Below are 22,592 nucleotides of genomic sequence, written 5' to 3' on the forward strand. Positions count from 1 at the left end.
CTCTGGGTAGAAAAAAGAAAGCCATTTTTTACATCCAATTCTGTAATAAGCAGGTTAAACTTTAAGCATTTTTTTAGATTAACAGAACATAGCTTTTCACAGTATTAACCACAGGATGCACATAATCTGAATATATATTTAATCAGAAAATGTTTAATGAATGCTCAATGAAAAAAAGCTATCACTATTTCACTGTGACACACTTCTAACCACTACAAGCATTCTGAAAAGCACGTTGAAATTTAAGAAAGTCTGTATTTGTTAGACTAAAGTTTCTAGAGGGATCTGTACAAACAACGGCCCCTAAAATAACGTATGTCCCATTCAGCATGGGTATTTCTTGTATGAAGTCAAGCCCACTTTAAAGTCTAAATCTCTATTTCAGTCATTCTGCCTGAACTTTTGGAACAACTGAAAACAATTCTGAACAAAGTATAAGCCATCACACCCTTTTGTACTTAAGGCAATATAGCTGGCTTTATTAGAAACTGGAGAAGAGCCTTGCAATTAAGTATGTCCACAAGGCAACCTAAGTCTCTATGCTCTTGTCAGCTGTAAATCAAAATACTTTCAATCAAAAATACTTTCAATCAAAATTTAACTTTCCTTATAATCTAGAAGGAATGAGGTTTAGTCAGAATTAGAATGCAAGAGTAGACCTACGGCAGAAGATCCAGAAGAAATAGCTTTTCCAGAGCTCCCCAAGTAAGCTACAAACTAAGCTGTTCCCAAGTGCTTGGGCAATTAGTCTGCCCTGAAACCTTCATTACACACAGCAATTCCATAAATACTTGGTGAAGAATTAAGCAGTGTTTGCTGCGGGCTCCCAGCACACATTCATGAAAATTAAGTGATGCATACCTACCAAACATGCAAAGCCAATAACCAAATAAGAAGGCACAGTGTTATTTGAACCTAAGATATGACTTTAGGAATCATACAAAGACAGAGGCATTTGATCTTGCAGTTTCAAGCTCCTCTGATTCTGTGCTTCCCATAGTTTTCACTTAAAAAAAAATATGCTGGCCATTAAGAAATAAAAGCTCAGCAGGAGAAAAAAGCAGGCCATGGGGAACTATGTTGGGCCATATCAAGCCTGAAGGCTTTCACCGCTACTCTGAAACAATTTTTTGTTCCAGAACTACAAGCCAAGTCCAGGCTATAGATCTGGAAGAACCAGAAATTACCTCTCTTACAGTAATGTAGATAGGCCTTAATTGCAGACCCCACTGTAATAAGTACAATTTCTGCCTTGTGGACCTTATAGTCCAAGCATAGTAGTATAGCATAGCACATGAATAGTGCAGGAAAACAGCAAGCAAAGTAGGATCAGCAGAGAAGGTGAAGTGTTTTGTTTTTAAATGATCTTGTAGGTATATGCCTTCTTCTAGAAAAAAAACATTAACAAGAAAAACTTATTCTGCAGGAGTTCGAGGTATCATAAGATATGCCAAATCATTAAGATAGAATTAGCTTTAGTATTATGGCAATTTTACATTTTATCTTAACAACAGTGGTCTCAAATAATGACAGTGAAGCCATAAACTGGGAACAACAAAGTACGTAAAGCAGTCAGGAGTGATGACTTTGCACAGCTCTATCTCTAGCTGTTTCCCCATTCTGGAAAGCACTGGGAAGACACTAACCTGCACCTACAAAAGGTACATGGATGTCCCAGCCCACAAGATGAGATAAAAAGGGTCTCAAAACTTGTCTTCCTACATTCTCCCCTCATCTTCAAATCTGTCAGTGAGCCTTCTCATGCTTAAAGCTACGCTCAGAAAAAGATGATTACGGCCACTTAATAAACACTTGAATTACGATGTGAAAAGGCAATACTACTCACCATCTAGTAATTCTAGAGTGACTGAAGGATCCACATATTCCCACCAGTGTTTTCCATCAGTTGATACTGGAATCTCCCAGTTGGACCACTTGCAGGCCAAGTGAATGCACACACATGCTATGACTGTAGGCTTGTACTGAAGACAGAATGTAGTAAGGTGAAGACTGATGCACAAATTTCGTAACGAGGAACCAAAGGAAATCAAACATGTAAAACAAAAAACCCAAACAAATTGGCCATTAACCTACAGAATAAGATAATTTCTCAAGCAACAGCAGTTAAACATTAGCTCATGGAACATTTTTCTGACTAAATTCGTAAGATAGCTTACTGCCTTCAGCAAACAAAGGGCAGGGCATTTATCTGGTAGAAAGTTTAATTTGCTTTTGCTATGGCAAGTGTGATGAACAGTAAAGATATTTACCAGTTATTCTACTATACTTCAGTACTAAAACGGAAGAGGTATAATATGGTAAATAAAACTCTAGCTACAATAAAAACATACAGCTCATTATGCAGTCTCTGGATTAGACTATTTGATGTAGGTATCCAAAAGTTCCATAAAGGCCAAGTGAATTACTCATGGGCTTAGCTTTCACTAGGCCCAAATTGCTAATATTTGTGAACTCAGCTTCAGTTTCCAGGTGGCAGCAGCACAAAGATGCTGGTTCATTGCTCTATCACAGCTTTTATTAAGAAGTGTTTCAAGTATAAAGCCCATCCAGGGACCAACAAAAATGTTTGGAGGAATTCTAATCAAATATTAGATATTGCTTAAAATCTGGTTACACATACTGTAATCCTAACAAATAAAGCTCAAGATTATTTTGCAAGAAACAAATTCAAGTCATCAAGAAATCAAGACTAAAATCTATTCTCAAATGCCATCTTTCTACAAGAGATTATCTGCACACAATAATCCTTATTTGAAATGCTGTAACTTTAAATTTACATTAGTACTTAAGTTTTAAAACTGCACATTAAGATTAAGGAGCTGTTTCTGAAAAGAACACAGAACTACTTCTAGTCTATCCGAAAAGAAAAATCAGCTAGTTCAAAAGATCCTAGGCCCACTACAATTTTATAAATTAAGACTGGATCAATATATTTAAAATTAAGAGAAAACTGCCATTAACTACAAGTGTAAACTAAAAATAGTTTTGTACTTACCAAGATGCTCGAATTTCTAGGTTAAGTTTAGCTCTTTGTAATCTTTAGCTGCTATTCAGGCTACCAATTTTAGACTTATGCACTCACAATCGAGCAAATGTCATCAGAAAGCACCACTACACTTCTCATTGTGCATTTAACCCCTTTGTGCCATGAGGCCCTTGTACAATACACCGCACTGCAAACAGAAAGGTACCACCACTGTAGATGGCCCAGTCTCCTGTTGCAACAAGGGTAAGACACATGTAGGGGGCCCTGCAGTAAAGGAAGCTATAGTGTGCTACAACAGTGCAACAAAGAGGTTCAGGATAACAACCTGTTGGTAGCCATGAAATAGGATGTCTGTGCCAAATCCTTGCTTGCTGTAAGAAAAGAAAAACAGAGAGATTAACTATCTATACTAACTTGTCAGGTTCGTTCCAAAATTAAAGCAATTTTACCTTCCAAAAAACGCCATTTGGTATTTTCACAGACCTGATTGTAATTTAACTAACTAGCCTTTAAAATAATCTTTTCCAAGATACAGAAGAGCCCTCTACCTTCAGTAACTGGAGGCAGACCAGTCATTCAGTTCCTCGGCCCTCCCCCTGAACAAAGTCTCCCTTTTGTGCGTTTACCCCTCAAAAGCCTCATACAGGGGAGCCCTCTCTTCTACGAGTATCTGTTTCCCCACCCTCATTTACACACGATCCCCTGGCATAACCCTGCCCATGGACTTCAGGAAGGCAGTCGATAAAACTCAACTTATACTACAGTGCAAATTCTCCTCTTGGAGAGGAGCGTGACAGCACAGATGGAGGGAAAAAAAATAGCCACACACCCCCCAAAGACCCCCAAAACAGCAAACTTCCAAGCTAGATGGCTTAAAAATTAGACTGGTATAGATTTGCTCCCTCTAATCAAAAGTGTAATACTCAAAACACTGTTCCACATTTCTGCCAAACTTATGTCAAAGCTTCTGATGTGAAGCAATAAACTTATTAATTACAGTCAGGAAAAAGAAATCAAGACTGCAGCATACCAGAATGAAAAGCTAATGACTTAGACTGTTACAGTCATCTAGCTCTGACCCTTACTAGTGAAACCCCCATGCTCCTCACTCAAATAAAAGAACTTACTGTAAAATGTATATAATGGAATAGCTGGGCACAATGGATTTAACTGAAGATTGAATGAAGCCTTCATTGAATTCTTACTTTGACACTATCACTTGAAATCAGTGCTACCTGCAGAAAGTGTATTGTTGAATTTTATGTCAAAGGAAATATTGTCACAAACCTCTATTTTAAAAATGATCTTCCCATAAGATTTGAGAAAGACTGCAATGGCTTTTAAAATTTAAGTTTAAAAAAAAGTTTTACTAAATGTGATTTAATTCCACTTCTTATGATTGCCAAAGAGTATAAACCAGGTTTTTCTTCCTGCTACACAGCTGGGCAGTGCCATAATCTGAAAAGAATATGGAAGTAGCAAGGTAATAGGATCCATTCCCACACAAATTCTGCTAGTCCATAATAATCTAAAGGTGAATTGTCAATGTCACAGTGTTATATTTGGCTTGCAAACCATAATGGTAGTTGGATGCCAGATAACCATGGAGTTTAACTTTTTTCCCCTCCCTTCCATCAAAAAATGTAAGGCAGTATTACCTAAAAAGTGAAATTAGACTATAACGAAACAAATGAAGAAAGAAAATAGTTGAACAAGGCTGAAATTGATGCCTTACTCTTCAGTTTTCATCAAAATAATATAATAAGGATCTTCAATGGTTTCTTCATTCTGTAAAGTTATGACACAGTTGAATTAAGGGACCAAGAAATCTCCCTACTCTCACTGAAGCATTACTTTTGAACAGGGAAGAAAAGCAGACGCCGAAAAACTTCTAGTTACTATCAGCTTGAAAGTAAAGTAAATCAAAACACATACCTGGAAGAAAAGAATCACATCATAGCCTCATCATATTTTAGCATCAGTAAAAAACTGTGATAAACACCTTACCTATACTACAAGCAGTATCATACTGTTTCAAAGTATTTACAGCTAAAAAATCAAATTTGCCAGAACCAGCAAGAAATTTCAGTTCACAACTAAAGCTTATGTTAACACAAGGGACAATTTAAAACAACTGTCCCAAACTTCCCTTACATTTAGGACAGCTTTGGTTTAGTAGAATCAATCCACTAAAAGTAATCAATTTTTGTTCCTTCAAGATTTATTTTGTGTTTTTTCCTCTAGAGCGAAGTAGTGGAAAGTGTATCTACAAAATAAAAAAGTCTCAAAGTACAGAGGTTAAAGCAAGCCAACAGAGCTCAATCATTACAACTCTCAAGTCATAGGGCAGATGACTGTGACTTTAGCCATAAATAATCAGCTTTTTATTTTATCATTCAGGAGAGATTTAAAACACCCACCCTGACTCACTGCTGCAGAAGCAACCATAAGGCAGGGCCTAGATTACTAAAGTAGTAATCAAGATTTTGGAACAGATTTGCTACATCTGTTACACCTTCCAGAAGGCTCGTGTCTCCACGAAATTCCTGCTAAGAAACCAAAATCCTTATATTGGACATAGCCACACAGTTCAACTGATGCGATTCCAAGATATTGAGTCTTTTCTTCAACACTAGGTTATCTTAGATCTTGAGATAATCATCGAAATATGATTGCCAAGGCACCCTTAGGAGAGCAGCAGCTGGCTATGACTAGTACCTTGAGAACGTAAGTAACCAACCCCTGGAAGGAGCAGAATGCAGATAAGCCCGTCGACACCAGACGACAGAAATCCTGCTGAAATCCTTCTGGGCAAAAGGAAAAAAGCTGCAGGTTCTGAATGGAGAGCTCTGTTGGTGGACCCCGTTATATCTGGGAAGGACTGGATGAGGCCGTAGTGTAGGAATTCAGGTCTGAGCAGTGTTGGCAGCTTTACTTTCTTGAAAGCATTTACGCCTTGGAACCAGGCCTGTAAAAGCCTGAGGTGGACATTCAGAATGTGAAGGCCTCCTGTAGCAGTGCTAAAGTACAGCTGGTGTTCAAGATCCCACACTGCTTAGTGTGCTAAGATTTAAATTTTCCTGATCAGAATACCCTCTGAAAAAACAGATTCATTCAGATTCATCTTCTCTTCTGCACACTTTGTCTTTCTCAGCCTGATTTAACCCATGGTAGCAGTTCACACAGATACTATGGTGTGTTTGTAGAATTTGACAGTGCAATTTCCACAAAAGATTAATAAGGATCATGGACATTCAAGATACCCGATAACCTGCAGAGTAGCCAGAGCAATCCTATAAATCCTTGGCATCCAATGTGCAGTTCCAGGAGGCTGTGTACCAACACAGAAAAGAACGCCTGAAGACTTCCCAGGATGGAGATGAGGATACACAGTCCTCTTCAAGTTCCACCAGAAGCAGGCTGAGAACAGACTGAGTTTGCGTCAGAACTTAGGACTTTGTGATGGTCTCAGCACCAGGGCAGGTTCACTGCTGAGCATTCAAGCCAGTAAAATAGTCTGACACCAGGAACAGTTTTTCTCTTCAGCACTGGAGTATCCTTGGAATGGGCACTGAAGCTTGGTGACAGGCCTTTATAGATCCACTGCCTCCAGATTCCTTAGAGGACCTGTGGGATCGTAAGGAATGGTGGTCCTGTCTCCTCTTCTCAGTCTCTTGACACTGAGGAAGAATGGTGCAGAAAAAAGACTCAGCCCACACCATTTTCCTTCTCTACTAAGCTGACCAAACTGTAAAGATGGAACAATTTCATGAACCCATGAATCTGAAAACCAGAAGGAATAATTAAATACCTCATGTCTGAATTTCACAAGTCAGTATATATCTACCCAGTCACCCTCTATCTGCAATAATCTGCGTTGTCTAATACTTCTTTCAGAAAGGCTTTTGATCTTAGTTGGAACAGAGATGAAGAATTCAACTTTTCCTTCAGTTGTATGTTGAAGAAGATTATGTTTATTTGCATCAATTCCCACTTATTAATTCATCTTCAGCTTCCAGCAATCGATTCTGGTATGCCTCTACTAGATTAGACAGTCTTCTGACAAAAAGGACTTCGCTGAAACTTTGAACCTCATCAACATAATCTGATTTATTTTTTTTTTTTTTTCAAATGAGCAGCTTCAGGTTTCATACGGGCTACAGTGAGAGCATAAAGTGCACTACCCAAAATGCAAGACAACAAAAAGCAACACAGGGAATCAGCCATCCTCTTAGTCACTTAATTAAGTTCAGCCAGCACAAGTTGGAGGGACCAGTGCATAGTCTCACTACATGGCAATTCCCAGTACTCACATGCTAAGCCAGAAACTCTCTTAAGTACAGTTGCATACCTCAGCTAACTTTGCAACCTCTTTTTTGATACTTTAACACTCAGCCACATCATATTCCTCCCTCCCTTCCTTCTCCCACCAAACATACAGGTGAAGGTTTTAATCATAGTAGTTTTAGATATTAGTCATCCTTAATGAAAGGGCAATCTGATTGCTTTCTGGAATGTTGGTTTTTGTCCAAGAAGACATATCTGAGTAAAGTAACCTTGCGTTTCTTCAGCTTCTCAGTCACTCAGCCTCTTTAGCACTAAACACTTAACATAGACAACAGTTTCAGATTTATGTTAAAAGCTTTGAAATTGGATATCTAAATGTAGTACCTATTCACATCAAAACAACACTAAGTAGTAAACATTAGGAAATACAGAATTAAAAATCACATCACAGTATCTTTGAAGATACATCACTATGCTCAACTCCATCTCTTTATTCACTCAATACAGACTAATTTAGTTGCATGGCAGTTATTTCCCAGTTGCTCTACTTGCATGCATGACTACAGACTTCATGCCCAATGTTTTTAATTTATTAATTGATTTATTTTTAAATAAAAGGTACTCAAGTCTTGTTGAATTAAAAAAAGGTATCACATACCTTCAATATATAAACTTTGTTACTACACAAAAGTAACAGGAAAAAGAACACAGGAAAAAGCTGAACTATCTTAGAGCGGTACCTACCCTTGACTAAAGGAAATAAAAAATTTGTGTAGCCGTATGGCTTTCTTTTTTAGGCTCCTGTCAGATACACATGCTAATGTGGAAATCTTGAAGCACATAGCATACGGTTGGTGCTCCCCCCTACCTCAGTACTGAACAGAAGTGTAGGGGCTCATATGCAAATCAGAAAAACATGCGCTCACATTTATATTGGCCAACAACTATGAGAGAAAAATCCAAGAAAAAATCCTATAGCTGCTGATGCAGATTACTGAAATACTTGGGGCACTTTGACTTGTGTATCCAGTCACAATCAAAGCTGGACAGAAAGCAAAAAAAAAATTTATTATGGCAACAATAGCAAAAAAGCTACTTTTTATGAAAATAAGCTATATATGGCACCAGTTCTACTTTGAATCAAATTCTAAGGACACAAATCACATTATAAACTGAATGCAGGCTGAACTGTCAGCCCTGGTTTTTTTTCTGGAAAACCGCAGCCCATTTTCAAATTTCCTATTGTATTTAGAGAGACGAAATACAGATGAACACATGACATTTTACATCAGTATGCTACATTAAAGTGAGAAAGGAGAGATACTCTTCTTTCAAAGAACAGCTTTAACTGTGTACTTAGTATGAAGCAGATATAGTTAGCATGGTGAGGTGCACCTAACTCTCCAGATTTTATACAGGAAGAAAAACACTTTTGAAGTACTTTATATTTAGCTCCAAAAACTGACTAACCACTAACAACTACTGACTAGTCATTTCCAAACACTTTTTAGTTATGGGATGTTATTAAAGTGAAAAACTTATTTTAGGTGCTTTTACAACCAATTCCTAGTTTTTCCACACCCATCTTTTAAAGTAACAGAGGATTTAAAAAAAAAAAAAAAAAGCTTCAAAAGGAAACTGATTTAAGAATTAAAGAGGGTGGACCAAAAATCCAACAAAAGATACAAAGAACGAAACAGACTTCTAGGCAGAGTCGTGCTAATGAACTGCACACAAGTTAGAGGATATGACTATTTAACGAAATGTTTGGTTTTTTTGCTACCAATCCAAGTAAGAGCTCCCAGGTCTAGACAAAGTACTACACATCTTGAAGTACTTGCATATGACAGCAGACCTGCTATGTGCTCTCTATATCCTGCAGTTCATTACCTAAAAAGATTTGCTAAGGTGGAAAGCTAGCATTAGCCTTCAACCAACATGCAGACTACACTTCCTTACTTGGCGATACCACCACAGAGTGAAAATAATCAAGTTTGAATGGTATGGAGAAGCTGGCTGTTTAGTTTTCAACCACTAACTGCTTCTGTGATTTTCAAGAAAACATGGAACAGACATTAGTCAAGCAAAGCTAATAAACAAGCAAAAAAAACCCCCTAAAACAAAAAAGCTTACAAAGGACAAAGAATTGGACTCTTCAGACTCTAAAGCTTAAGGTCAAGTTTTTAGCAGTTAGACAGATTTAAACACACTCTTTGGATATACATAGTTAGTGAAGAAAGTGCATCTATGCTATTTACTTATAGAAGAAGATAATCGTATTAGACGAATAACATCACCTTTAAGTTTTACCAGAAGGGTAAAAAAGGGCTTAAAGAAGGGCTTAAAAGTCACTGACCTCTCACTAATTGCGTACATTTCACAACATCTGTGTGCGGATGTTCAATGGTAATCTCAAAACCTGAAGAGTTAAGAATATGTTTTAGAACTATAATAAAGTTGCATAAAAAACCAAAATAACTTTCCTTCCCAACAGACCTAACACTTGCAAAACTTTTGTACTGTGAATCAAGTAACAGTATCTAACTGCCTTTTATTCTGCACCTCTTCAGTTTTTTGGATGATAAAAGATATAGCCATTTCAAGACCCATTTAGTAAAACACCCCTGGCATATTCTAAAGGTCCATATATCTATGAAGGAAATATTACTGTATTTTTATAAATGAACAAATCTGAACAGCTGCTGATACTTTGAATGCACTGAAACATGCACATGTTTTTTTTATCCAGTCATTTCTGGGACACAAATGCATTGCAACTATGCAATTACAAGTTAAGTCAATTTGTAGGTCAGTCACCTCAGATCCCTTTCTTTGTTTACAAAGCTATTAAAAATTAGGCCACTACTTTTTTTTTTTTTTAAACGATTTATTCCAAATGGTATTTAAGACTATCTGAACAAGTCAGTGTTCTCAGGTCTGCTAGCTATAATTGTCTCTCTTCATGTTACTTTGAAGCCAGAACAGTTTCTTATCAGAAGGCTGTATTTCAAATTTTGGAATTACCTGAACAAATTAAATGGTTACGCTACAATTTGTGACATTCAGAGGCAGTAATCCTGCTCAGTTACATACTATTCTTCCATTGAAAAGCAGAACAGAGGAAGAGCATTTGGTATAAAACTTTTACCAACTGCTTCAGAACACACATACAGCTCTGCTAGTGTAACATGCTACCTTATATAAAAAAATATTAATGTCGCTACATGCCTGTAGCAATTAGCCAAAAGTTTAGAATAGAGTATGAAAGCAATGAAACCCAAAGCTCTGAATATAATTGAACAACAACAAAAAAGGGAAAGATTAACTAGGCTTTAAAAAAATGTTTCACATAACATTGGCATTTTTTCTTCCTTAAGTCAAACACATAGCAACTCCATATAAACACAGATATTTATCTGAATGTCTTTGGTATTTTGGAGTAAGATCTATTTGGAAGGGCACATATTTCTACCTCAAACTGTGCCAGAAACCTCTGTTCCACAAATATTTTTTCCTCTTTTCTCCAAAGTGAACACAACAGCAACTGTAACAGGTCAGAACTTGTATACAAAGAATAGTAAAATTTGAGTATACCAACAGTGTATCAAAATACCCAGTTCCTGGACTGCCATTACTGATCTATGGGAAGTTGGCTGCACAAAAGATTTTTAAAAAACATACCTAAAGTTTGAAGCATTATTGTTTCAAGTATAACCAGCTCTTGGGCTTGCTGAAGGTATGCCTGAAACAAATTAACAAGCAAGTCAGGACTTCAGTATCTGTTGTCTCAAAATTTCAGTCATGCAATCCCTATCTGAGTATTAGTAATATCAGCACAAATTAAGACCACTCTACATGCCAATTAGCGCTGACAATTCAAGAATGCTTCACTGTAGTAATATATGTATATATTTTTAACCAGAATAAGTATTACTGCATATTCAGTTATACCAGCCCAACCATCTTTGACAAGCAGATTTATTTAATCTGGATCTGATAGAATCAATTCCAGCAAAGCACTTCCATGAGAAGATGGGGGATGCTATAAGCATTAGGAAGTTTTGCCAGTGCAAATCAACTCATTTGTCTCTGTGCAGACTGTTTTAGAAATAATTTAGGACACAGCTGCAGATATCCAGTTAGCCTTTGTAAAGCTAGCTTAAGCCTGTGGGCTCAAACTCATATATATACATGAATGTGTGCTGGTATTAACGTATGCTGGATATCTGTACATGGCGCTGCTAGAACTGGAAGCATAGCAGAGGCACTCAAATAATTCTACACATCAGCTCAGGTCCAGCAGGGTATAACCAGCTCAACCTGACCTTCGAGCAGAACAGCTCTGGTGCATCTCCACCATACTTCCTAATACATTCAGTTTCAGGACATCTTGGGAAGGGAAATGGGAAGAGGTACTGTGAACCATAAAGCAAGCGGAAGCAGTACAAACTTTGGCAAACAAAAGCAAGGACATGTACAGCAGAGACACAGAGCAGCTGACAATTATATGGCATCCTTAAAAACAGGATGCATGCATGGTGCACAGCATGCTTCTGGTTAAGAAATACCAAGGATCCTGAATTCCCACCTACACTGAGCCTGGCACTTATGGAACCAGGCATGAGACTTCTCCTTATTTAATGTCTAGTCTTTAAACTATACATGTAGAAGTCTTAAAAATAATGCAAGTTTAAGATGTAGCAATTTCCCTTCAAGTGTCATAACACAAATATTTAAGTCCTTTATTAGCTCTATTAAGTACTACAAAGGATTTGAATGGTTTAAGAACAAAAACTTTTTCTAGTTTGCAGATAGGAATAACCCAGTCAAGACAGTATAACTGCTCATTAGATGAAGCATCATCTTTAGCTTCAATTCCAACTATTTTTAAAAACATGACTTCCACCTACATCACTCTTTGTATCCAGTTGTGGCTCTTGATGATGAAGACAGGCATGTGCTACTTTAATAACATGTTCGAGTTTCCGTGGCTGTTCTTCCACTTTTGCAGCTAAGAACAACGCCGTAGGAGATATTATCTGAAGAAGAGAAACATGTATACACATACATATATATACACACATACATACATACTTAAAACTTCTTACAAATCGGAATTTTTATGGAGAATGTGAACAGGTAATTAGAAAAGGATTAAGCATTTGGGATTTTTTTTTAACAGTTCTGAAATCATGCAAGACAATGCAAAATGACTAGTCAAGTTTCACTTTAAAACTCATGTGCTCTATTCAGCAGCATGGGGAAGGAAAAGCATAAACGCTAAATTACAGTCATGAGGGAAGTGTCTGAGGTAAAACTAATTTTATTGCAATATAAAAAGAATAGATTTGGTCCAGGGGTTTTACTCACACTAAAACAGGATTTTTCAAGTTAAATATACTTCATGTGAAAGTTCATCCAAGTTCTAGCACAGCAGTGAGCCATTACACCACCTTTTCACTCAAAGTCAAAACACCTGATGCCAACAAGTTCTGCTAGTGTTTGATTCTCCTAAGAATAAGCAACTTTTGCAGAGAACTTGAAGAAAAGCAGCTTGTTGTTAGAAAATATAAGAAAATATAACATCACAGCAGAGCCACTGACTGAACAGAAAAACTTACTCCTAGAAACTTTACTACACACCCAGAAGCAGCTGGGGATCAAAGCACAAAGATTCACAAAACACCAGCTATATCAAATGTCAGTAAAGACTACAAATTAAGTTGCAAGAAAAAATTTATAGCGCTGTAGGTGCCATAAACTGGCAGCAAAGCACACACAGTTCAGTATAAGGTAAGGGTTAACTATGAAGTAAAGCTTTGATGCTTAGTTGTCAGTTAGAATGACTGATGTGTCTATAAATGCAACATGGTTAACCATAATTGACTTACAAGAATGAGGGTCCTCCTCTTATGCAAAAACTGCCCATGTCAAACATTAATTAAAATGACAGTAGAAATCTCCATGCAGACATTAAACATTAAATTTGTTAAAAGTAAGCCAGTACAAAGAGTTTATTCAGAGAAAGGAATGGCTGCTTGTTGAGTGTTTAATTAAAGCATGTCACAAATAGTGCAGATATCAGATTTCTCATTCAATGCCCAAGTAGAACTAGACTGAGTGAACTGGAGCAGCCATGCTTCCCCAAAAAGGCTTTTTTTTTTTGATCAGTAAATAATACCCTTGTTATGCCGCCAAAGTGAGGCCTTTTGTAAAAAAATTCCCTATATGGAGAACTGCAATAGACTAACAAGTAACAGACACTTAAATGATTACCCATCACATTTAAGAATGCAAAAAGCATTCCCTCAGTACTTTTGAAAGCTCCTTAAATCACCTTGAAACATGCACTTAGATCTAGAGTAAAACTTAAGTTGGCAGACTTACAAGGAAAACTGACACCCTGGAAAGGCGATAACCTTTGATGCATGGAATGTGCCATTAAGAAACCTAGCATTCTCAATAAAATCAAATCACAGGGAAGAAATTCTCCTGCAACTGAGACAAAAGAATTACCTTCCTTTTAAATGCTTAACAGAACCATGTAACTTAAGTCTTGCAAGTGAATAAAGTAAAAAAAAAAAAAAAGAAAGAAAAAAAAAATGTAGGTCAGATGTTGTGAACAAGGCCAGATTAATGTTGTCATTTAAGATACTAATGATTTTCAAGAAGTTCCCAACCATATTGTTTGAATTAAAAATTTGAAATTAAAGAGGAAATTCACTCTGCCAGGGACATATTACTGCTACTCTTAAAAATCTGCCTCACTTAAGCGTGGAGACAAGCTTTTAAGCACTAAATGTGATGGAGAGATTCTCTGGAGTTCAGAGAGCTAGAGTATCAACAGCTTTGAGATGGTAAAAGATGTATAGTAGCACACACCTGTATTAGCCAACAAATGCACACCCTATAAAGATACTTTATAAAGCAAACCAGCTGTGCTCCAGCCCAGAATGCAAAAACCAAGGCACACCTCTCCCAGCTACAGTTGCTTCATCCAGATGAGCCCCAGGGAAATCTCTCCACTATGCTTCAGTAATTTAGGGCAGACATAACTGAGGAAGATATCTGAGGCTAGCACCTTCTACACCTGAACCAGCCTAAGAGAAAACGGATTACATTCTCCAACATAATTCTGAGCTTCTGGGAAAGCCTGGATTAGCATGACAAGACCAAAAAGCCAGAGAAACATGAACTATTTAGAGAAGAAAGGAAATTGGGATACTTAAGAACTAAGAGAGTTGGGGAGAAATGAGTTTGATGAGCGTTGACTGAAATGAGATACGAGGATACCACAGAGACTGGAACCGGCTCCATTTTTGACTCAGTAGAAAGGATCCAATGAGTGATGGAGTGAAAACAGAGACGAGCACAGCAAGGGCTCCACGTGGTGGAGTCACTGAGGAAGGAAAGCTGAGGATGAAGAGTATGGAACCAGAAATGGACTGGATGAAGGGAAGAAACTTCAAAAGAAAATAAATAGAAGATTCTTTCCACCTCCCCCAAAATCACACAATTTCTTCAGTTTAAGAGGTATTTATGGACAGCAATCATAGCAATGGCTTAGTGCTGGGCTGAAGAACGATCGCAGTTGTCCTCTACCCAGCTAGCAAAAGCGACTGCAGCGACTGCACTGTGGGCAATGAACGGCTGCTGCCTGCTGCCCCCCTCCTCACCCACCAGCCCAGCTTTACCATCCCTACCAAGTCTCTCACACTTACCCTTAAGTGCCTGCCTTTGGGCCTTACGATTTTTCTGGCTTTGTATACAAGTTTAATTCACATGTATCCTAACACGAGCTCTGTTTTCACAAAGTTTGTCAGTATAGATGCACACACACAGAGAATGTTTGTGATGTATCTTCTTTACGAAAAAGCAACTTCCAACAATTACCATTACTGAAAATATTTGCGTTTCACAGAGATGCTTCTTGAACCAAATCACCGATAACTGTGCAACTAAACCATCCTCAGATTCTCACTCACTATTATTCTGTGTCTGACTGCACTGAAGTTTCACTTCATTCCAGAAAAGCACCTTCTTCACCGGGCAGACTTTAAGATCTTTTCAAATCTACTGAAGGGATCAGTTGTGGCCAAGCAGTCTCCATGCCATTCTTGACCTCCAAATCCTTACGTAAACCAGTTCTGGAGGCTGATAAAAGCCAAGCTGATTAACTGGTATTTAACTGTGGTTCATAAGAAATCTACACAAACCACAATTACCTATTATCTTCAGAAACAACTGCTGGCTTCTGCTCACAATTTCAGGTCCTTGTCTTGTCTAGAACTAGAATTCCCTTATCCAATATGAAGTCAGTCAGTATTTTGTCCTCCCTTGATATTTATTCAGGAAAAGAGATATCCTAATACAATTTCAGACTTGGCATGCATACAGTCTTCAGTGAAAAACACATACCCTGTTAAGTGTAGAACTGCAAAGTTACTCATTAAAGCTTTCATTCATTGCTACTTCTCAAAAATAGCATCAATATGATTCTGGCAGAACACAAAGCGAAGTAGAACGAAAAAGCAAAATTAAAGACACAGACTAGACAAAGTTGTAAGCTTCTTTTATATGATCATCTTCATTTGACATAAAACAAGCCAAACAATTTAAAGAAGTTATCTACAGGGCACCCAAAATATTCTTCAAGAAGACTGAGAAATATCTTCAGAAGAACACACGTGATTTATGAACTTAAATCCCATTTTCCTATTAGCTGAGAATCTCAGAAAATAAGTCCCACTGAAATAAAGAAAAAACCAAAACATGAGTGTTATTATTATTATGACAGTCCAAGGGCATCATACAGCAAGTGTTATAGGCAGAAGCAGCACAAGTCCTGTTTCTCATGAAAAACACAAAACATCTTATAAAAACAGTTTTGATACATTGAAGATACTTGGAATAATCTTGGAATCCATCTCCAGTACGTATCATCTTTTTCTGAGAACACCCTTCTCCCTCTTAATACTAGTATTAGTTTGTTATTACACTTGATACCAAGTAGCTTACTGATGTTAAGTGATGATAATCTATGATAGGATTTTTTTTTAAGTGTGAACACAAAGAGCTGCATGTATTTTTTTATTATAACCAGCATCTTACATCACACAAAAACAGCAAATATGTTAAATTGTAAGATTAAAAACAGAACTCATATGGCCAAAACATCCTCTCTGAAGTTTGTTGCATATTACAACAGCTTTCAGAACTTGCACAACAAGGAAGCTCAGCTCTTCAAAGTGTAATTTGGATGGGGTGCAAGAGACAGGAAGGAAATGCAGATGAAGGGGGAAATGCAGATGAAGGGGGAAACGAGCACACCCCCCACCCCCCCACTCACCTACCTTGCACTTCAGGAAAAAATTCCTCCTGCAGCCTCTCTTTAGGCACTTTAAGTTCCACTGCATGTCACACAAATAATACTTAACATCATCAGGTATATTTTCAACTGTTTTTTTGGTATTCCACACAGCAATTCTAAGGATTAAATTTAAAAGTACAGCTACCATTTGGATGCCTTTCCTCTCATTTTCAGTATATCAAGGACTTTCCCCCCTCCTCTGCTTCTTCAAACCACATTTTACTGATGAATAAGCTTCTAAAAAATGGTTTTTTTTTTTTTTTTTTTTTTTTTACATAGTAATATCAGACAAACTAAATGCTATGGAAGCATTATTTCCATAAGAATTTTAATTCTTGAGATATTTTAAAGTATCCCTGTGACACTCAGGCTAGCACTCCCTATAAAAAGCCCACAACTCTCCTCCCCCTCAAATATTAGCATTGACTAACTTTATACTTGGCAAACCAGAGTTACTATGTCCTGGTCAACAATAATATAGAAAAAATAATTTGTACTACTGCTGAGGAGATTGATACTAGTTCCTAACATATGATTTACATGGCTAGAAAAGATTAATAGTCTCGGCATCAATTATGTTATCTGGTTTAAGCAAGCTGCCACCCTTTTACTGGAGCAAAGCAACTGTGCAAGGTCTTAACCTGTTTCAATCACAAAAATAAAATAGCTAACACATTCTTCTTTGCAACTAAAGGCACATATCCTGTAGGTAATCCACAGTAATTCAAAAGTGACTTGCTAGCCCACAGTAACATAGTAAGCATGTGGGTATTTAGTCATTAAGAGTCAGAAATTAATACATTTAAAATGCAACTACACTACACTAGCTAATATGTGCCACCCACGTGGTCCTCCAGATTGGAAGTATTATTGTGAATTCCATTCCATATTCACAGTCAATTCTTAAAGTCTTGAAAACCTATAAAATTGTTTACTAGTAACTTATCATATGGAGGAAAAAACCCCACAGAATTAAGACAACAGCTATTCCCTGAATCAGCTTCAATGAGAAGACCTGTTTATTAATAACAACAATAAAGTGGATGTGATTTATATGTATGACATAGGCATATTCGCATAACCCAACAATTATACATGAAGATAAATATGCAAGTGTTTATTACTTCACTAAAAATATTAACCTACCAATAAAAAGCAGGAAAACGGAGGCCAGATTTTTTCAGCTGGAGATCACAACTCAAGGTATTCTGACCAACAGCCATGCAATTTTCTATCCCAAGTCTTCAGATTCCTTCTTTTCAGGGATAAACATCAATATACACGCACACACAGAGATACATTAGAAACATACCCCATATACTGTAGAAAACCTTAGCTAGGTCTTAGTTTCAGGACTGCCAATACCTTATTGCTTAACTTCTAAGGATTAATTTCTTCCTGTAGCAGATGAATATTATTACGTTTTTCCACTTGCCAAGTACTCTGGAGATTTGATATCAAGTGTTTATTATAGTCCTTGGCTTTTGCTTTCTCTACAGAAAATCTGCCAGATGGTTTGGGAATAAGAATTTAAGAAGTGACTCACATTCACTTTGAGACCGCCCCCTTCACCCTAAAAGAATATGGAAAAAAGCAAGGCAATGCCTTTGCCCATTCATCAGCGCACACATAATGACTACAGGGCTGAACAGTAGCTTTAAGAACTACAGCAAGTTATTCATCAGGAATTGATATTACTGAGCACTACCTTGCGGTGTACTTGTTTTTAACCTTTATTTGTATAATACAAATTTGAAAATTATTCTAGCAATACATTTTTTTCAGTAATAGCTGCAGTTTTCATGGTATTCAGCCACTGAATGAATAACTTGTGAAATTTAAGATTCACAGCCATAACTTAAGGCTTGGTCTTCATAGCAAGGGCACTAGGTAACTAAATACCACTGCGTTACCAGTTTCAAATGAGCAGCATTTTCTAGCATCCAGTGAAAACCAGAACACAGCAGCTAAAGCTTCTTGCTACCTAAATCTATCCTTGATTACTAGATAGAATATAAACACTCATCTAGTGGATGATGTATCGCAACACAAGCCCCAGCTGCGGCAGCACTACACAGAGTAACCTCTCCATTCCAGACAACTCTGCCTAGGATACAAAATCCAGAAACGATCCATAAACAGCCACAGAAAACTTTGGATGCCTCACCAACAACTCTTCCACTGGCCACAGGTTACTGCTAGATTGACAGAACTAGAAAATTGTTTTAGGAAAGTAGATCTTGATTTAGGTGTATTTCAGGTCAATACATAACCCTCTGTCACTGGATAAACAAAACCTATGTTACACACTTCTTCCAAGTGTTTCATGCTGTTTCATTTGTACTTTAACACTTAGCTTTTACTATACAGTAACCTATAACACTGAAGTTTTGGTAACAAGTTCACTGCAAGTTTGAATTTACCTTGCATTTTTGCACAAAAATAATTAAACACACTTCTGAAGCGTGTCTGCAAACTAATGCTTATTTGGTGTTTATCACGCAAGAAATAAGATGCCTATTTGCTCAGCCAACAATGATGAAAATAAACTCGACACCAGAGAAGAGTTGGTTAACCCTGTAATTCACTGTGATCACTACATGCCCAAGATTCAGACAGTACAAGGTTCTACCCTTCGGTAGACCACTATCTATCTCTGGTCTAGACCACAATCATCTTCCACAGTAGTCTTAATTTGTTTATTTTATCATAAAAAGCCACCATCTGAGGAAATTCATCCCCACCACTTAGCAATATGCCACCACTACCATTAACTGTTCTTTGCCAAGTCAGTAAGAAAATAAAAACTCAATTAAAAAGTACATATTTTTACACAAGAATACTTAAAATGTTACACTAGTGTTTTTCTGACCATTGCATCCAATACCTTGGACATAATAAACAGATTTAAAATTTTCAAGCTGGTACCTCCAATTCTACACTTATTAAAAGACATCCAATTACAAATAGTACTTTTACTGCAAAATTCAGTTCTTCGTAAAACACTCAGTATTCAACTAATGAATGTGCTGAATCTGAAACAGGAGAGCCAGCATTTTCTCATCACACCAAATTTAAAGTTTTTTATTGGCTAACTCAACTTACCTTCAAGTTGCCTAAAACAAGAGTAGACAAATGAATTTATATTGTCTTTTAAGAGCAAATATGTATGTATACTACACACATATAACCATATTACGTCAGACATGCCATGCTAGCACAACCACTGATTTCATTAAGAATGGAATTTCATTAAGAAGAATGGTTCCTATGTGCCAAACTTTCAAACTATAGCATGCAAACATTAGCCAGCTATGCACTCTCCACACATCTAAAACATGCTTACTGAGGGTGCTTATGATTTTATTTCTTTGAGAGAAGATAAAATTTGATTACTACCAGTTAAAATAATCCCAAGTTGAAGTGAAAGTATCACTATTGCTTCTAAGTGGCTGATAAGAAGCTAAAATTCCCATAAACCCATCAAACCTTACAATCCAGCAACAGGCTATAACACTTGTCACTTATACTGCCAAAACCACAGGTGTGTTATTACTGCATATCAAATGATACTTACATTTCGATTAAATTTTGTGAAGGAATGATGCATATAAAACCTGTGCATGTAAACAATTGCAGTATTTATCGTAAGCTGAGATCTGAAAGATTAAATTAAGGAAATGCTACATATTAATAAAATAGTTTATAAGAACAGAAAGCGGTGTACTTCCCATATCAATCACTTGCAATTCCTTCCCATTTCAGTTACTTTCAATATATTGCTGTCTTCAGCTGAAAAAGAATTAACAGTACGACCCTTTAGGAGAACCTGACTGGTGTTAACACGTTTTTTCTCATTTCCTTTGCGGACAATACGGAGATTCTTGCACCAGACTAGCCGCATCCCATTCATTAGGAAAAAAACCTCTCCAATGATACCGTATGCTGAAGCACTGTCTACATACTTTTGTTTTGCTGTAGTTTTACTCTTTCTCAAGTGGTTTTGAGACTTGAGTTTTACTACTCTTCTGGCTTTTTAAATGTGCGAGCGGTTAATGAGAAGGTGCCCATTCGGGGAAAACGAGGGCTGCAAACAGCTACGAGTGACTTTGTAAGCGTCTAAGAAATCGGCTATGGGCACAAACACCGCTAAGAAGCCGGAGCAGGGACCCGGGCGCTCTTTAAATTCAAATTTAACCGGGGAGAGCAGGACCGCGCCGACGGGGAACGTGAGCGAGGGGCTGCGGGAAGACCCCTCCCCCCCAGGCCCTCTCGGCCCCCCGGGGCCCCGCTTGCGGGCTCCGGCCCTCTCCTGAAGGGGCGGGAAGGCTCCCGGGGAGGGCGACCCGCGGGGGGGAAGGGGAAGGGGCCCCGGCCCCGCGCCCCGCCGCCCGGCCCGGCCCGCCCAGGCCCCGCTCGGATACACGTTGAGGCGCTGGCCCATGTCTTGAATGAGGTTGGCCGCCTGCTGCCGGTACGAGAGCTCCTTGTCGGCCTCCACGCCGCAGCGGCGGGACGGCGTGTTCTCCAGCTGCTCGCGGCTGAAGAACCAGCGCGACGCCGTCGAGGAGCCGCCGCCGCCGCCGCCCCGCGCCGAGGAGCCCGCGCCGCAGCCCGCCGCCGCCGCCATGACACTTCCTCCCCCTCCTCCTGCGGCCCCGCCCGCCGGAGGCGCCGCCGCCGCGCCCGGCCCCTCGCCGCCGCGCTCCATCGCTGCTCTCGCGAGAAGTGGCGGCGGCGCGCCCCGGCGGGCCTCCCGCCTATCCGCCTGAAACCATAGAGTCTCCGGGCAGCAAAACAAGAGCGCCGCATGGGGAGGAGGGTCACGTGGCCTACAAGGCAGCCGCGGGCTGCCATGGCTCTCTGGGCGCCGTGCAGAGGCACGTGACGCGGGGGGGGGGGGGGCCGCCACGCAAAGAGCGGCGGCCATAACAACCACGCAACGCACGTCCCGCGCGCGCTAAGGCGCCGCTGCCAGCTGCGCCAGAAGGCCTCGTCTTCAGAATACGGAAATGACGTCTCACGGCCGCCTCTTCATTGCCTGGCCGCCGGCGCTGATTGGTTGCGGCGCGGCGGGCCGGTGACGCGGCGTGGATAAGCGGCGGCCTCGCGGGCGGTGTCGGTTGGTAGGCCGCTGTGGGGGCGGTTGGCCGTTAGCTGTTGGGCGGCTGCGCTGCTCCGCGCGCCGCTGCCCCTTTCCCGAGTCCCCGCAGCAAGGCGGCTTCCCGGGCGCGCCCGACGTGGGAGGGGGATGAGCGGCGGGAAATGCCGTACTTCGATAAATTCCATAGCCTGTGGGGGGGGGGGGGGCTTCCATTCATTGTTCCACGTTTCCTCCTGCAATCAACCTGATAATGTAGTAGTTGTAGTAAATGAGGAATTTGGCTTACAGCTGTTGAATGCTCGTGTGCTTATTCAAAAGATGAAGAACAGTGTCTCTGTAGCAGTGGCAGGGCCTGGCAAGTCAAGGGTTTGTCTTTACCTCAACTTTCCATAGTTGTTTCTCTCAGATCTGGAGGAGTGTGGGAGCAGCAGCTCTCCTCTCGGTTCTCCTGATGTCTTCAGCTTTCTCATGGCCTGGCATTTAGGAAGCACCACACAGAGGAGAACAGATCTCTTGGAAGTGGCTATCAAATGCTGAAACTGAGACTGGGAGAAGAGCAGATGTGCTTAGTGCCATTTCTTGGGCTCTTAAGTGCTGGCCCATGAGTGGGAGAAGTATGGTTAAGCTTAATGGAGCAATTCTACTCCAGGGTATTGTTTCAGGTTGTAGTCACATCTTCATGGGCTGTTGATACTCAGCTGAGAACATCAACAGGTTGAGACAATTAGCTTACTACTCAAAACTTCTTTGTTTAAATAGAGACTCTTCATAGATTCTTTTTTTTTTTTAACCTCAGTTATGTTGGTGATTGTATTTATTGCCTC

At 39.2% G+C, this 22,592-nt stretch overlaps 1 protein-coding gene and 1 long non-coding RNA gene across 4 annotated transcripts in view; both read right to left on the reverse strand.

Moving 5' to 3' along the window:
* The window catches only part of CCNT2 (cyclin T2), a 28,870-nt gene extending 7,480 nt beyond the window's left edge, over positions 1-21,390 (reverse strand). For all 3 annotated transcript variants that reach the window (XM_064514622.1, XM_026108745.2, XM_064514620.1), the window contains exons 1-8: positions 21,089-21,390; positions 20,242-20,323; positions 12,205-12,333; positions 10,976-11,036; positions 9,651-9,713; positions 3,333-3,378; positions 1,847-2,010; positions 1-2 (exon numbers count right to left, since the gene is read on the reverse strand). The exon at positions 1-2 is cut by the window's left edge and continues 69 nt beyond it. In XM_064514622.1, coding sequence (XP_064370692.1) covers positions 1-2; positions 1,847-2,010; positions 3,333-3,378; positions 9,651-9,713; positions 10,976-11,036; positions 12,205-12,333; positions 20,242-20,323; positions 21,089-21,375 — 834 coding nt within the window. In that variant the 5' untranslated portion in view covers positions 21,376-21,390. The remainder of the gene's footprint in view (positions 3-1,846; positions 2,011-3,332; positions 3,379-9,650; positions 9,714-10,975; positions 11,037-12,204; positions 12,334-20,241; positions 20,324-21,088) is intronic.
* LOC112988318 (uncharacterized) lies at positions 15,850-20,235 on the reverse strand. Its single transcript, XR_010389921.1, has 2 exons — positions 16,648-20,235; positions 15,850-16,042 (listed from the first exon to the last, which is right to left on the reverse strand). It is a non-coding gene; the product is annotated as an uncharacterized LOC112988318 (long non-coding RNA).
* Positions 21,391-22,592: the final 1,202 nt, after the last annotated feature.

Source organism: Dromaius novaehollandiae, chromosome 7, assembly GCF_036370855.1.
Source record: "Dromaius novaehollandiae isolate bDroNov1 chromosome 7, bDroNov1.hap1, whole genome shotgun sequence".
In the NCBI taxonomy this organism is placed as follows: Eukaryota; Metazoa; Chordata; class Aves; order Casuariiformes; family Dromaiidae; genus Dromaius; species Dromaius novaehollandiae.